Raw genomic sequence first — 17,788 nt, 5'->3', positions numbered from 1 at the left:
ATTCTAATGGGAAACTGTAAACATTTTAATACGAATGGCATATTAAGATCTCCTTTGGTGTCTAATGTTATCCACTGAAGATGTACTACATTACCTTTCTTGTCACCTGTTAAAATTTTACATGTCAGAATTGTTCAACCAATTCTGAATACAACTAATCTTGTCCTATTGCATAGTCTACAAAATATTGTAAGTTGATGTTTTCATCTACCGCAACATTACCATCAACTGTTTCAGCATAGTCTATTGATATGCATTTAACCGATTTTCTGTGTAACCGATCAAATATTTTTGCGTTAATTCGTTTGATTTCATTGTTTCTCTGTGCTAAGATTGCCCGCATACTCATTTCTTCTGCTGATAACCCTATAGGATGAAATTTTTCAATAAGATCTGGACATAATAAGTCTTCTTTTTTTGTGAACTTAAAGTAAGGAAAACATAAAAATTTATAAGAGCTGAGAGCGCAGGAATAGTGTCTGACAAAAGTATTCACATGAATGAGTGGTGATAGGACCTTGGGTGTGGTTGAAAATGGTCGAGAGGAGGGCGGGATTTGAAAAAATCTCTTGGCAATAGTCTTGTTTCAAGATTTTTTTTATAATAGATATATATACAGGTATATATTGTGATAGATGGACGGCCGTTCATCCCGGCCAATACCCCCACGCCACCAGGTGGAGCCCTTCCTGCAGCATGGAGGAGCCCCGAATGCCAGCAGGGAATTATGGAAGTTGGAGTTTTCCTTTACAGCCCTGCTGGATACCATGGGGGCCGATAGAAGGCGCTGCAGGGAGGAGCAGTGACTATTTTCCTTATGCCCTGGAAGTACGTCCGAGTCACATGGACAAGGGGAATGATGTCCTTCCGGGGTGCAGAAAATGACTTTTTATCTGACCTGGAAGTGATAGGCGATCACATGGACTGGGGATTGGAACACTTCTGGGTCAGGGAATATAAAAGGACTGTGGGAGCTCCCAAATGGCGAGCTGAGCTGGGTGGAAGGGTGGCAACGCGTCTAGGAGTGGTGGAGAATTTATTGAGCATTGGTATTGTGTTATTAATGAGTATTGTGGAGAGGAGGGTGGTTTGTGCACTGTTGTTAATAAATATAGTCTTCTTTTGGACTTTTATCTGGCGTCTGGCGTATTGGAGACAAGGGTTCAAGGGAGCGATATATATATATACAGTATATATACATACAGTATGGCTGGCACGGTGGCGCAGTGGTAGCGCTGGTGCCTTGCAGTTAGGAAACCCGGGTTCGCTTCCTGGGTCCTCCCTGCGTGGAGTTTGCATATTCTCCCCGTGTCTGCGTGGGTTTCCTCCAGGAGCTCCGGTTTCCTCCCACAGTCCAAAGACATGCCGGTTAGGTGGATTGGCGTATCTAAATCAGCCCTAATGTGTGCTGGGTGTGTTTGTGTGTGTCCTGTGGTGGGTTGGCACCCTGCCCAGGATTGGTTCCTGCCTTGTTGGCTGGGATTGGCTCCAGCAGACCCCTGTGTTTGGACTCAGTGCGTTGGAAAATGGATGGATGAATATATACAGTATATACTAGGGGGCTTCGCCCGCCAACACCCCAGCCTGCGCTATGCCCCAGCCACTTCATGTTTCTGCCACTCACGTATGTGGATTTCACTTACAACAAATCTTTTAATTATCATGGATACACCTCTTCATTGGGAAGAAGCAGTACTTTTCCCGGATGGCAACACGAATTAGACGCTCTACAAGTCTCCAACTTAAAGTTTAAATCTGAGCAATATCTACATACATCTGTCATATCACCTATGTCCATATATTCAATCTCTTTTCACTGTTCACCGAGAAATAATTTGTTTGTTTTCCCTAATGCGATCTTTACTATCATTTTTTTTAGACTTTCGAATTTTAGTACTTTCATTATCTCTAACCTACACTGCATGTGTATCACGCCAACATTTTCTGAACCTCTTTACGACATTCTACTTTGTCATCTACTCTTTGTCTTTTATTTCCAGTCCTGGGCGTGGTTAAATCTCTTGGCACAAAGTCTCATCTCGCAGGACATGAAATTATATCTCTGAAAAAGTCTTGTCTCGTACCAGGCTAAAAAGTTTCATCTCATCCCAGGATTTTTTTATATAATAGAGAGATATATATTTAGACAATGAGAGTGTGGCTAAAATCACACAATAAGATTGTTTTATTATAATGAATAAATGTTTCATATAAACAGCTGCTAATGTGGAATAAATATTGTAGCACTGTGCATTAATCATATAACTATACCTGATTCAGCTTTAGTGTCTAAATTAGGTCCTCAAATAACGTTATATAACCTAAACGTTTTAACAATATTCTAAGTTCTATACATCATTAAAAAACACTTCAAACTCACTCCCTCACCCACTAATGTGTGATTTTGAATCAAGACTGAATAATGACAAAGTAATCAGACTTTGTGCTCCAAATATTGTTAATAATTCAAACTTTTTTCTCCTCTAATGATGGAGTGTTTTTGGACAACACTTTAGAATGTTTTGATGTTAAGCAGAATTTTATTTTTTATCAAAACCTATAATATGAAACAAATGAATTAACACGGGACTCCTGCTGGAAGATGTGTTAATTAAAAGCCATTTTTAAATTTGGTATGGTAAACGCAATACTTATTTATAATTGATTTTAAAATTGGTGCAGTAATCCTTAGGATATTTCCACATAATGATTATGGGTAAAAGTCAGAACAAAACTATAGGATAGTAAACCATCTGCAATTTATGACCATAGAGTTGAAGCCTGAATGATTAGTTCAGATTAGGATTACAGTAGATTAGATTAGATTTAGATTTATTGTAATTGTACAGGTACAATGAAATGCAGTTTAGCATCTAACCAGAAAGTGCAAATAGTAGAGCAAGGTGAAATAGACAGTGGGTGCAAGTAGTACACTAAAGTGCAATGAAGAGTAAGGTGCAATAAGGCAGCATACAAATGAAAATATATATCTATATGATATTTGAATTTGCAGCTAGTATTTTATACAAGGAAGAGTATATAGATATGAATACTGATCAGTAAGTACAGATACAAGACATGAATAAATATAGATATATGAAATATTTTTATATACAGAATGGATATATGTAAACAGGTGAAAATATACATTGAGTACAGTCAGAAGTTATTGATATTTAGAAGGGTCAGCTATTGAGTGGTAAGGGTTGAGAGTTAAGAAACTTTTCCTGAGCCTGCTGGTGCATGACCGAAGGCTCCTGTAGCACCTCCTGAAATGGAGGAGGGTAAACAGGCCATGGTTGGGGTGTGAGGCATCCTTGATGATGCAGCAAGCCAGCATATTCCACATATTGGTGTTGAGGATTAGGTTATTGTCAGCACTCTATATTGTTAGGTACCGGACCTCCTCTCTTTTAGCTGATTCATTGTTGTCACTGATCAGTCCTATTACCATGGTGTAATCTGCAAACTATATAATGAAATTGGAACTATATAAAGGGACGCATTCATCGTTGAAAAGGGAATAGAGGAGTGGGTTGAGTACACAGCTCTGTCAAATGCAGGTATTCAGGATCAGGGTAGAGGATGTCTGGTTGTTTAGTCTGACAGATTGGAGACTATTGGCTAGAAATTCTAGTGCCCAATTACAAAGAGAGGTTGCTGAGTTTAGTTACCAGATTGGACGGGGTGATAATGTTAAATGAGGAGCTAAAAATCAACAAATAACATTCTTACATAGGAGTTGTTATCCAGGTATGTCAGGGTAAAGTAAAGAGCCAAGGATATGGCATTCTTCGTTGACCTATTGGAAGATAGGAAAACTGGTAGGGTTCAAGTGTGGGAGGTAGACTGGATGTGAGGTGGGCCAGAACCAGTCTCTCAAAGCATTTTGTGATGATGGGGGTGAGTGCAAAAAGGGCGATACTCATTAAGGCTCCCTGGAGAGGATAGTTTAGGCAATGTGCATTCACTTTGCTCAGTGCAGATTTGACAGCGAAGGTGGTAAGTTTGAGGGGCTGGTTGTCTAGAGGAGAAGTAGTTTTGGTTACAAGTGTTTTATTCTCCCAGTCAAAACAAGAATAAACGTTGTTTAGCTCCTCAGGACACATTACTTGATGTTGAAGTTGTATTTATCTTCCTGTGTTCTGTAATGGTCTGGTTGCCTTATTACATACATCTAGGGTTATTGATTTTTTTTAATGATCCTCAATTTGGTGCATGTATTTTTGTTTGCTCTCCTGATGGCCCTTTTTTTAGGTTGGCCCAGGATATGATGTACTTGTCAGCATCACCAGAGCTGAAAGTGGAATCGCGAGCTTTCAGCAAGAATCTAACCTCTCTCTTCATCCAAAGCTTCTGGTCAGGGAAGGTCTTAATCTGTGCGTTGTGATTTCATTAATGCTTGTATTGATGTAATCTATGACAGAAGAGGTGTACCTTTCAATGTCCCCTTCCAAGTCCCAAGTGGCAGTGGTGGCAAACAAGTTCCAGTCTGTGTACTGAAACTTCTGCTGTAACACACAGTCTGCCTCTTCAGGCACAATCTTCACTTAAGGTCTCATGCATCTCATAAGTAGTATGTATTTTGGGAGGAGTAGCAGGGAGAGGTGATCTGATTGTCCAAGGTGGGGGAGTGGAAAAGCCTTGTAGGCAACAGAAATGTTTGTATATACGTGGTCTAAGATTCTGTCTCCTCAGGTGGGGAGGGTGCCACCTCTACATATACTCCCTGAATAGTGACCGGACATAGAGGCTGAAATGCAGATCAGTAGAAATATCTCTCTATTATAAAAAAATCCTGAAGAGAAACAAAAGGGTGTCGAGACGTGATCTTCACATTAAGATCACGGAAGACATTTAAAAGAAACCTCGAGATGAAAGAGATTGGGCACAGAGCATCTCACGGGACCTTAAACATGAGACTTTGTGCTAAGAGATTGACCCAGGACCGTATCACGATGACATGGAACATGAGATTCTTGCAAGACACACTCTACTTACAATCAATATCAAATAAGCCAAGAGGCAGCAAAACATTCAGTCATCTAAAGGATTTGAGCACACACAGATCAAGGGCTCTCTGCGTATATATAAAGCAAATAAGGACAGTACGTTATAAATGAAATGTCGATGACTAAGCGAAGAAGAAAGCAGCGCAGAGAAAAGAGACTCAAAAATGTTGGAGAGAAAAAAGAGCAAAAAAGAAAAATAATAATCTAGGTGCAAATTCAGAAAATAAGGAAAGTAATTTCCGGAACAAGTGGAATTGAAAAAAAAGCACGTCCAATCCGGCTCAGAATTAAAAGACAGAGTAAAAGACAAAGTAGAACTTCATAAAGATGTTCACAAATGTTGGCGTTAAACACATTCAGAGTAGGTTAGAGATTACGTAAGTAGTGGAATTCAAAAGGCTCAAAAAAAAAAATGTTGGCGCGATACACATGTGGAGAAAGTTAAAGGATATGAAAGTAGGAAAATTAGAAAGTATAAAAAAAAGAAATGAAAGATTGCAGTAGCACAAACAAACAAACTGCCTCATTTAACTATTCACCTGTCTAACCTTGGTTTTGCACAATAGTCACTGCAGTATTGCACCTTAACACTTAATTCTACTTTATTCACATAACTTTACTTATTTATTATGTTGTACTATACTGTTATCTTTCAATCTATGACTTTTTGTTAATATAACTGATATTCTTCTAACTTTGCACAGTTTTTGATAAGCGGATCAGGATGCATTTCACTGCGTGTTGTACATATGCATGTGACAAATAAAGAATCTTGAATCTTGAGAATTTCAAAAATGGAGTTTAATGCACGTGCATTTATTGGTTACTTGGTAAAAAAAAATTATTAACTGCTGATGATGTAGATCATTTTGTCTGTGCTGAAATTCCAAACAGAGAAACCTATCCTGAATTATGGTACAAAGTCATTAAACACATGTCTCACTGACTTCATTAAAAAGATTCAGCATATTGGGACTTGCAAGATTCCAAATATTGTTTTTACAGAAGTTCTGAAATAAAAGTGAAATTAATGAAATAGCAACAATTCAAAGAAAAAAAAATCTTAAAAGTGTGTATCCAGAAAACCAAACACGGGGGTTAGCGAGCGAAGCGAGCAGGGGGCAAAGCCCCCATGTCAGATAAAAGATGAAATTGCTTGACTTCTTACTACATCCATAATGGCTAACATGGTACAACACTCTGGATAAAAGAAAAAAAAAGCATTCATTGCCAAAGACAAGAAGGAGCTGATTTTCAGATAGTAGCAGAAATGACAAAAACCTATTATGATCTTAATAGATAAATAGGCAAAAACTTAAGTACAAAACATTATGCAGATACATAAACAGGCAATTATCAAAAAAGAATTACATCAAGGTATACTCATAAATGCAAAGTATTTTCACAATAGTAACAAACCCACAATGCTGACATTATCTATGCTCCTCCAATTACTTAATAGCAAGGTAGGTAATAAAACAAGCAAAGAAGGTTCATTTGCCTGCCATTCCAACAACATTCACTACTGTCTCAGTTTGACAAGCTTGTCTGAGTTTTACTAGTCATTTTCTGTTATGTAACTCACATCTATCACAAAAAAACAATTTGTTTTACAAAAATAAGGAGAAAAGTGTGATGGGACAGACAGAAAATATGATATTCCTGGATGGAAATTTTACATCACAGCTCTTCAAAATGGAAGTTCCAGCACCTCAGAGATACTATTTAGAACACTGCCATGTCCACCTTTGTCAAGAAGACTTCTAAATCTGCTGAATGGTTGCATACTCAAAAGAGAAACTGCCCTTAATCGAGGAGAAGATACAAGCACTAATAGCATGCAGATTATTGCATAGCAAGAGAAACCTACAGGCCTTTCAGTCTACCAGGAAAATAGTCCAGAGGACAGCTGATGTACCAAGAACCTCTGACACAAGCTCTGCTCCAGGTTTCAGTCCGCTGCTGATACTGGAAACATAAAATGGAATTAGATAGATAGATAGATAGATAGATAGATAGATAGATAGATAGATAGATAGATAGATAGATAGATAGATACTTTATTAATCCCAAGGGGAAATTCACATAATCCAGCAGCAGTATACTGATACAAAGAAACAATATTAAATTAAATAGTAATAAAAGTGAAAAAATGAAAAAAATGAAAAAAATAAAAATAAAATTAATGTTAGCATTTACTCCCCCGGGTGGAATTGAAGAGTTGCATAGTGTGGGGGAGGAACGATCTCCTCAGTCTGTCAGTGGAGCAGGACAGTGACAAAAGTCTGTCACTGAAGCTACTCCTCTGCCTGGAGATGACACTGTTAAGTGGATGCAGTGGATTATTCATGATTGACAGGAGTTTGCTTAGTGCCCGTCTCTCTGCCACAGATGTTAAACTGTCCAACTTTACTCCTACAATACAGCCTGCCTTCTTAACAAGTTTGTCCAGGCGTGAGGCGTCTTTCATCTTTATGCTGCCTCCCCAGCAAACCACCGCGTAGAAGAGGGCACTCGCCAGAACTGTCTGGTAGAACATCTGCAGCATCTTACTGCAGATGTTGAAGGATGCCAACCTTCTCAGAAAGTATATTCTGCTCTGACCTTTCTTACATAGAGCATCAGTATTGGCAGTCCAGTCCAATTTGTCATCCAGCTGCACTCCCAGATATTTAAAGGTCTGCACCCTCTGCACACAGTCACCTCTGATGATCACAAGGTCCTTGAGGGGCCTACGCCTCCTAAAATCCACCACCAGCTCCTTGGTCTTGGTGGTGTTAAGGTGTAAGTGGTTTGAGTCGCACCATTTAACAAAGTCTTTGATTAACTTTCTGTACTCCTCCTCCTGCCCACACATGATGCAGCCCACAATAGCGGTGTCATCAGCGAACTTTTGCACGTGGCAGGACTCCGAGTCATATTGGAAGTCTGATGTATATAGATTGAACAGGACCGGAGAAAGTACAGTCCCCTGCGGCGCCCCTGTATTGCTGAACACAATGTCAGACCTGCAGTTCCCAAGACGCACATATTAAGAAGGCCATTGGTCCAACACAGAAAAAGAAAACCCATCTAAGATCATTCATAATGTGAGATCATCAAAGACCATGACAAACAAATGGAACACTGGGTAGAATATTACTCAGAGCTGTATGCAAGAAAGACATTTATCACAGATGCAACTCTAAATGCTATAAAGGCTCTTCTGGCAAAGCTTTAGGAAGAAGCAAGGGGTCCCCTCATTCGAGAAATGTGTGCCATCCTATCCCTGAGTTGGAGAAACGGCACCATGCCACAAGACAGGGATGCCAACAGATGGGTGAATACCAAAAGATCTCTTTGGTGAGCTGGTGTCACAGAAAAGGCCAGAAGGAATACCCATGCTGTTTTTTGAAGATATCTGCATGGCAGTTCTCGAGGCTCTTACCATCCACACTAGCACTTTGCAATCATTTGGCTCTGACAGAAATGCTTGGAAGCAGAATCTAAAGAAAGACCTCTCCACGTATGAGACCAGACTGGTACAGTGAGCAGAAGAGAAGCGAACCAACAGACAAAATCACCCCTAAGCCAGAGTCGCATCTATATTTTATTGAATAACGTATTCCTTGAACTGTTCCGACCATATTGGAGTGCACAGCTCCGGCACAGGATGCGCAAACAGTGGCCAAAGAAAAGTTATTTAAAGAATAAACCATTACAGATCTAATGCACGACAATGTTACAAACGTTTAATGCCACTCTTTGTATATAATCACAGTTTCAGGAGAAATGATGCAGGCCGTGCATTTCCTTGGAAAAAAATCTACATTTTCTTTTACAATGTTTCTGTGTGATACTGAACAGTTTTCCAATACCGGACGAGTTTAACCGCCGTCTGCCATGGGCGCATGCGCAAATGGAAGCTCCGCCCCTCCTTTTCTTTAGTGCGCATGTTCCGCGCTCAGGTGTCTCTGTGAAAAAGTGAGAGCTGCACGAAGGTGATAGAGAGCGTTTGTATTTGTTGATACAGGTTTTTTTTTTTTCTCGTCAAGGTCGAGGCAATGAGTGACAACGAAGAGAAGGACTACGCTGAGCGGGTGCGTTTGTTAAAATATTTTTAAGAGTGGTAAATTATTTCTTAAGAAAGCATGAAGTGAAGTGGAGTATAGCGCAGCGTTTCACTTGTCCGCCATTATAGCTGTAGGCCCAGCAGTGCCTGCATATTCCTTATTTTTTTTGTACATTACTGTAAATGTTTTCGCAGTATCCCTACATATTTTGTCTTAATGATTCGGAAACTAATGTCTACGAGAAAAACATATTTAAGCAAAACCTACCACTTTATCTGTATGAGTCAGGAGGAGTTCAAATGTTCTTGATAAACCAACCGTACCATACCGTTGCACAATTGATACCTGCGAGTTTACCACATTACATTTAACATTTTACTAGTCGTTAAGTTAGTTGCAAATTTTAATGTATTTTGTATGTATGCAGAACTTATTATAGAAACACATTCTTGCCAAAAATGTAAACTGTCAACACTAGGGACCCGCGTGCTTGGTTACGAGAAGCTCTGGGAAATGCTGTGAAACGGGCCTATACTTTGGACTTTTGTGCGTTGCAAATATGGTCGCGATTTCTTTTAATGGATGCATCAGTGACTGGACGATTGCAAACGCATGGCTTATCGCTTACGTTTAATTTGGTTTGATTCTGGTACTTGAATTGTAAATAAACTATTAGTAACAATGCAACATGGCGGCGTTTTCCTCCGGCAGATGCGCGCATGTGTGACTAGGATTTCACGAGGAGAGGGACACGCCATGTTGTTTTGGGGGTAGTGCAAGGAAGTAAACTCTTACTTTCTGTTTCTGTTTTCATTCATTTATTTTTGTTAAACTAACACTCCGATTTTTAATTTTTAAATTACTGGTGACGGTGTTGGATGCTGTTGCTGTGAGTGTTAAACGGTTTCCCTATAGAAACGTGGTTCTCTTGCGCTCACGATCGTATCTTTACAATCTTGCCTTGTAGTATTGTCTCCCTGCTACAACTACAGTTCATAAAATTGTGCGGCGCATCGTCTGTACGAACGTGGAAACAGTGTCGCGCTGTGAATTCTTCTAAGTTGCCCTTGTAGTTTTGTGTACATCTTCGACTAGTAGGTATTTCTGAGTGCATGGCATGTCCTCGGCATTTCAATATTTACACACTTTTGACCAACGAATAGTTTATACATAACAAGCACAGTATAATGCTTAATTGCTCCCCACAGTACCGCTGGATTAGCGAATTTTAAAATGAACCGTTAATTGCGTTTTATTAAAACTAGGCAAAAAACAAACGATACAAAACAAACGATAGACGTAATTATGCCCGTAAACGAGGTCATCAGAATATTTAAAACCTACCTCACAGTCTTAAATCTCTTAATTGCATGTAAACGTGAAGGTGTGTAGTTATTTTCTGGTCAGGTTTTGTAGGTAGATAAATACTTTATTAATCCCAAGGGGAAATTCACAAAATAAAAGAAAAAATTTTCCCAGGATCACAGAAGGCACCGACGGTTTATAACGCCGTTTTCTCTCAAGTTGTCTCGCTTTTATCTTATCTTTTATCTTTGGGCTGGCTCGGCTGCCCCGATATCGTCTTCTTACCTCGTCAGGTAAATAAGGAGCCACATCGGCATGAGCATTTCTTCTCAGTGCTTTAAGCTGACTACTTGAATAGGCGAGTCTCGGAGTGTAAAAATCCATGTCAAGTAGTAAAAATTGTAAATAGTGTCCAGGGAGCAATTCCACATAAAAGAAAGTGGTAGAAGTGATCAGTGAAACAGAGAAAAAAAAAAAAACAGATAAAAAGGTAAAAAGATAGTCATACACAGAGCTGCTGGAAAGGCTGCCACTCGGATGCGGTGCCGGAAATGAAATATGATATATTATTGTATAATAATGTATTATAATATTGTAACATAACTTTCAGGAGTGGGATTTACATTACTGTATTATGTTGCTGTAGATGAATAGGTGAAATTGTGTTCACACCTGAACTAGGGAGGGTACTGTTGTTCTGTAGTGGTTTTAGAAAACTTGCCATTAAACTGTTGAAGGGAAGATAAATGTTCACATAGACTTAGATTACTTAAGCCAGTGTTGCATGCAACTTCAAGTTCTACAGTATGTCAGATTTCTCAGCCTCAATCACTGATATTGTCAAATTGCACGTATAATTTAATGTAAATCGCTGCCCATGTCTGCTACCAACAGAGTGCTGACTTTCCAGCACAACCATGCATGTCCTTTTTTGCGACTGACAATAACGTGCTACCTGATGAAGCCGGTGCTAGGAAAAAAAAAAAAAACACTTGTATTTCTTCCCCTATTCTGTTCTAGTATGTCATTCGGGAGACGTCAAAAAGACAAACCTTCCATTTGCAAGGTTCATAATACACTTCTTAACTCCTTGTTGCTACATTCTGTGTATTGTACTTTTCGATGAGCATTCATTGGTTGTCAGTTGTCATGCACACAGGGCCCAGCCGTATGACTAAAGACAAGATCAAAGCTGTTAAAAATATGGGTTTGAAACACATTGCCTCGCATGTTTTAATATGTCTCCATGCCGGGCCAACTGCACTGGGCCTTGGCCTGCTTGTGAGAGATTTGCCTGGAGGGTTCAATAAGAGTTGGTAATGATGTGATCGTGAAACGTTCCTGATCATGGTAAACGGGCATGACGTCAATGATGCGACAATTCAGTGCACTTCTCATTTCGATAAATACTTTTTTGAGTTGAAGTTTTTTATTCTCACCTTGCAGACATGCATTGTAGTTGGCAAGAAATGCTGCAACTTCCTGCCTTAACATAATTTATCTCCATAAAAATCTTCTCATACATGTAGCAGAGTTAACAGCAAAACACTGCGCTGCAAACTCAAATCTGTTAGGGATGGTTTATACTTAAAATTCGGTGTATATGCACACGTAATGGCTGCCTTGCATTCCTAGCATTCATTTGACGCATCATCTGAGCGTATGCTCAGAAATTAATGCGACTTGTCTGCGAGTTGCAGTTCCAGCAAAAAAAATTGGTGGGCTCAGTGTGTTCAAGTTGAAACATGACATCGGAGTCTCTGTTTATTAATGTGTGACAGCAAGCGGCTTTGCAGATCCTACAGGGTCAATTGTTGTGCTTCAGTGTCTGAAAGGTTTGATGTGGTGAAGCAAAATGCTGACATACAATGTATTCATGGTGCTTTTCATGTGTCGCATATTGCCCATCATAATAACGCAATACATTATAAAGGTCTTGCATACCATATTCACATAGACACAGTGAAAAGGTCTGTTTTGTGATTAAAATGGAAATTTTGCCTTTGATCTCAATTTCCACTTTAATCACATAGTTTATTTTGTCATTAAAGTAGAATGACATCATTTTAAAATTGACCCAGTTAATCACTGTGCTTCTGGGGCTTCCTCCTGCACTGACTGCAGTGGCAAGCAGCCATTGCCTTACACATTAAATGCATGGTATTCCAGCTCTCTGCACATTTAGAATCCTTAGATTTATACTTAATATTACTTTCATGATGAAATAGATTAAAGTATGTAAATTACATTTTACAGATAAATCATTAACTTCATTTAAATAATGAATACTGTTAATAATTACATGTGTGGGTGGTACAGTGATGAAGCAGTAGCGCTGCTGCCTCACAAAACACATTAAATGTATGATATTCCAGCTCTCTGCACATTTCTAATCCATAGATTTATACTTGATATCACTTTCATGCAGGTTAGGTGCATTGGCGATCCTAAATTGTCCCTAGTGTGTGCTTGGTGTGTGCGTGCCCCCTGCCCGGGGTTTGTTCCTGCCTTGCACCCTGTGTTGGCTGGATTTGACTCCAGCAGACCCCTGTGTTAGGATAACTCCAGCAGACCCCTGTGTTAGGATATAGCGGGTTGGATAATGAATGAACCACTTTCATGATGAAATGCAGTCAAGTATGTAAATTACATTTTACAGATAAATTAACTTCATTTAAATAATGAATAATGTTAATTACACATGTGGGGGTGGCACGGTGGCGGAACAGTTGCGCTGCTGCCTTACAGGGAGTCACGTCCCTGGTGTTCCTTGGAGTTTGCATGTTCTCCTGGTGGTTTTCCACAGTGTGCTTCAGTTTCCTTCCAGAGACGTGCAGGTTAGGGGATTTGGTGGTGCTAGTATATCTGTGCTTGTATTTACCTTGAGAAGATGAGCTGATGCCCATCCAGGGATTGTTTCTGCCTCATGCCCAATGCATGCTGGATTGGGTGTATCCCAGGATTGCTGGATGTAATCATTAAACATCCATCCTTTTAGAAATATTGTGTCAAGGTGTCCTTGGAATTTAATGGATGTTTCAGGCATTTCATAACATGGCAAGCGTGTTCTAACTGTGATGATATCTTGCACTGCCATTTGGTGGAATCTTTCAGACTTACATAAAGTACGTGCATATGTATCAACAGTACAATCTTTGCGTAGCGTCAGCTGATGAATGCGTCATGTTGCATGAAATATAAATGTGGCCTAAGAAGGTTGTGCGTGCTCCTGCCCTACACAACTCCAAAAAAAAAAAACACAGAATAAGTACTCAATTTTTGGATTTTTTTTTTTTGGCTTTATGCAATGTTACATGGTCATGATGAAAGTGTTCCTGGGCCCAGAACGTCAAGTGAGTTCAGGGAGTTGTGCCCAGGCACTATATGGAACAAAAGTGCTTCATGAGTACACTCTTAAGATTATGTAAATGAAGGCCAAGACTGAAAATCGCTAGAAAAGTCACCCCATGTGGCATAGCTATTAGTCATAACCTAGTTCTAACCTCTGTGGCCAGACTGTAAGTACATTTCTTCTTGTTCTAATTTTATTGCATTCTCTTTTTAAAGCGCTAGTAGGAATTTTTAATGCCACTTTTTTTTTTTTTTTTCTCCTTTCTTCATCCAGGGTATGAAGTTAAACTGCATCCAGCCCTGCAGGCTGGTTCTCCAATTTACAGGGAAATCTTGGGGTTTTGTGGCAGGCACTCCAGACACCCCACCCCCTTTTTTTAACCACTCGGTTTCAGTGTGGTGCTGAGGTGTCGCTTGCTGCACTCATGTCCCAATCCAGGTGGTTTGTTGTGTGGTGGGTGCAGCAATGAACTATTGGCACATGCTCACAACATCCTCCTTTTTCAGCTGTTGCACTCCATACCTCTGCACCTTTTCAGATAGCGCTGCCTTGATTTTTCATGATCTTCCCTGAGATTTAGTGTGCATAATAGTCATAAGTTGGCAAACAGTTTATAAATATAATAGTGCGGGAGCAGTACTCCAATACTTTCTCTGTTAACTAAGCACTGTGATTAGATGGCAAGTTTATACTATACTCCTAAGTTGAACGATACTCTGAATCAGTTAATTTAAATTATATTCCAAATAGTATTTTGGCACATCTGTATAATGTAATACAAAAAATATCAACGCTGTTAAATTTGTCAATTCCAACAACAGTGAAAATTTAATAGGGGAAATAAGGAAATACTGTGCCTTTCTCTGTAATAGAATATAAAAAATTCTGATAATAGTAGCCTTATAAAAATGGGTATATCCATCAATTATTTCACTACCACCTTTCTTGGTACTACAAATAACTGTAAAAAAACAAACTTAAGTTTTCAGATCTTTGACTTGGTATCAAAGTACCAGTTGTTGTGACATCTATAAGCTTTAGTTTGGTCTATGGTTCAGTTAATTTACTGTTCTGCATCTATCTTGTAAAGCTAGTTGTAAACCACAAAATCATTAACAGTACAAAAAAGTAGCTTTTGTTTCTGTTCATGGCAAGGCTTACCCTTATCTTAATTTTTTGTTTTAATTCCATTTCATAATACATTTTATTTATAAGCATCTTTGTAACCCTGAAGGACACTGTACATAAATATGGTAAAACAATCATCAAAGAAAATAAGAATAAAAACACAGTAAAAATATAAACACACAGCACATAAAAACTTGTTGAAATAGATGGGTCTTTAGATTGGTTTTACAAGCAGCGTCTGAGGAAGGCTTAAGACTTAAAGACAGAGTTCCATAATCTGAATGCTACAGATATAAAAGCTTGATCACTCAGTGACTTGTATTTAGTGCAAGAAATTCAGCACGAGGTGACCTTAAATTATGACAGTGTTTATATAGTATTTTGAATTATTTAAAATATAGCTACGAGCACTACAATGAAAAGCCTTACTTGTGAATGAAAGAAGCTTGTAAGAAATTTGATATTTAACAGGCAGCCGGAACAAGGATGTGTTTCCAAGGTTTAGAGTATGTTTGAGTTTTGGCTTCAGAATTCTGTACATATGGTCTTTTTGGCACTTTACCGGTTACACCAAAGAAATGAGCATTAAGATATTTAAGCCAAGTGGTGACAAACATAAATAGTTTTTTGAGTGGCATGATCAATGAACGAGAGGATTTGATTTGTGATTGAAAGAAAGCAGATCTGGTAACATTCTTAACATGAGGTTCAAATGACAGATAGGAATCTGCAACAACCCTGATGTTCCTGACTTCTGAGAAAGATCTGGTGCAGTCATTAATATCAATGTTGAAATTTCTAATAGGTTTAACACTAGAATTACCAGAGCCTACGAAAAAACTCGTAATTCCGTCCCACCTTAAACTGCTTCTTAAATCCCTTCACACCTCTCCGCCAGCGCCCTTTGTCTTCTAAATGTGCTGATAAAAAGAAGCTAGGAGCAGCCGGCTATTCCATCCCCCCACCAATTTAGAACGTGCACGAACTTCTCTCAGCTCATGCCTTGATTGAGTATCTGGGAGTGAAGTGGAGTTTTAGAGTGGAAATAATAGATCGTTGTTTGGAACACACGCATTTCATGTCTGTTCCGTTTCTACAGTAATCTGTGTCAACACATTGTTAAAACAGAAACGTTTTTTATATTCTAGTAGTAGATGACAAAATGTAGGCATAAACTATATAATGTATGAAGCCAAATAGCAAAGAAACATTTTCACAAGAATAACACAATTGCGCTTTTATTCAAAAATATAACTGCAGAAACAAAAGCCGCCTAAACATGTGACATTGACACCACTTTATTGTAACTGCCTCCGTGGCTCAATAGACTCAGCCCCCGCTTGGGAATCAAAAGGTCACGAGTTCGATCCTGCGCCCCTCCGTTTTGAGAAGTAAACTGCTCTTAGTCTTACTGTTTTAAAATAAAAGCATACATTTGATTTCAGTATGTAACAGCCGGTGCAATTTATGATCCTTGTAAAGGCTAGCTTTTTTTTTTTTAATTCACTTTTCATTCTCTCAGTCGCGTTCAGAATCAATCTATACAACCCCATCTGACACGGCTGTTTTCACTAAAGACGCGCTATAGCTCTGCAGTGTACCACGATGCATACTAACGCCAAACACCCTCAACCTAAAGTACCCGGGTTCTGACACACAAACGCTGGCGAAGCTGCTTTCTTCGTATCTCACCGTCACTTGCTTTTCTTTTTATTCAGTTTTATTGAGTGTTCCTGCCAGTCCCCGCATGTTGCTGTATGCTGTTTCTTTTGTACTCCGGGACATGCAGAGGAAAGAATGGTAAAGACCAGTAACTTCGGCGCTATATGCAATCATCAGACACTCCCCATCTGCCCGTGTCGTTCAAACACAGGAACATATATTGGTGTAAAAGTATAACAAAAGTGCACTTTTATTCAAGTGCACTTTTCCATCGCTTTTCCTGTAAGAAGCAATGTACACACTTCTCTCTATGCTGTGGTTTCTATTACACACCTGAAAGAAAGAGACAATACATATGAACATATCCAGCATACAGCAACATGCGGGGACTGGCAGGAACACTCAATAAAACTGAATAAAAAGAAAATCAAGTGACGGTGAGATAAGAAGAAGAAGGCAGCTTCGCCAGCGTGTGTGTGTCAGAACCGGTGGGGGCGTTAGTATGCATCGTGGTACAACGCAGAGCTATAGCGCCTGTATTCTGTTTCTTTTGTACTCCAGGGCACGCAGAGGAGAGAATAATAAAGAGCAGTAAGTTCGGCGCTATATGCAATCATCAGACACTCCCCATCTGCCCGTTGTTTTGTTATACTTTTCAATACTTTTTATACTGCTCAAACTGGCATGCTCAAAAAATACACGTGTAATGCCATGAAAAGTGCACGCAGACACTTCATTTCACAAGGTGTGTAATAGAAACCACAGCATAGAGAGAAGTGTGTACATTGCTTCTTACAGGAAAAGCGATGGGAAAAGTGCACTTGAATAAAAGTGCACTTTTGTTATACTTTTACACCAATATATGTTCCTGTGTTTGAACGACACGGGCAGATGGGGAGTGTCTGATGATTGCATATAGCGCCGAAGTTACTGGTCTTTACCATTCTTTCCTCTGCATGTCCCGAGTACAAAAGAAACAGCATACAGCAACATGCGGGACTGGCAGGAACACTCAATAAAACTGAATAAAAAGAAAAGCAAGTGACGGTGAGATACGAAGAAAGCAGCTTCGCCAGCGTTTGTGTGTCAGAACCCAGGTACTTTAGGTTGAGGGTGTTTGGCGTTAGTATGCATCGTGGTACACTGCAGAGCTATAGCGTCTTTAGTGAAAACAGCCGTGTCAGATGGGGTTGTATAGATTGATTCTGAACGCGACTGAGAGAATGAAAAGTGAATTAAAAAAAAAAAAAAAGCTAGCCTTTACAAGGATCATAAAT

At 39.3% G+C, this 17,788-nt stretch overlaps 1 protein-coding gene across 1 annotated transcript in view; it reads left to right on the top strand.

Moving 5' to 3' along the window:
- Positions 1 to 8,949: 8,949 nt before the first annotated feature.
- Positions 8,950 to 17,788, top strand: part of tra2b (transformer 2 beta homolog) — a 35,381-nt gene continuing 26,542 nt past the window's right edge. Inside the window, exon 1 of the mRNA XM_039756348.1 lies at positions 8,950 to 9,091. Within this exon, the coding sequence (XP_039612282.1) occupies positions 9,056 to 9,091 (36 nt within the window). The 5' untranslated portion in view covers positions 8,950 to 9,055. The remainder of the gene's footprint in view (positions 9,092 to 17,788) is intronic.

This window comes from Polypterus senegalus, chromosome 6 (genome assembly GCF_016835505.1).
Source record: "Polypterus senegalus isolate Bchr_013 chromosome 6, ASM1683550v1, whole genome shotgun sequence".
NCBI lineage: Eukaryota > Metazoa > Chordata > Cladistia > Polypteriformes > Polypteridae > Polypterus > Polypterus senegalus.
Note: the sequence above shows the minus strand (reverse complement) of the source record. Positions and strands in the feature narration are given on the sequence as shown.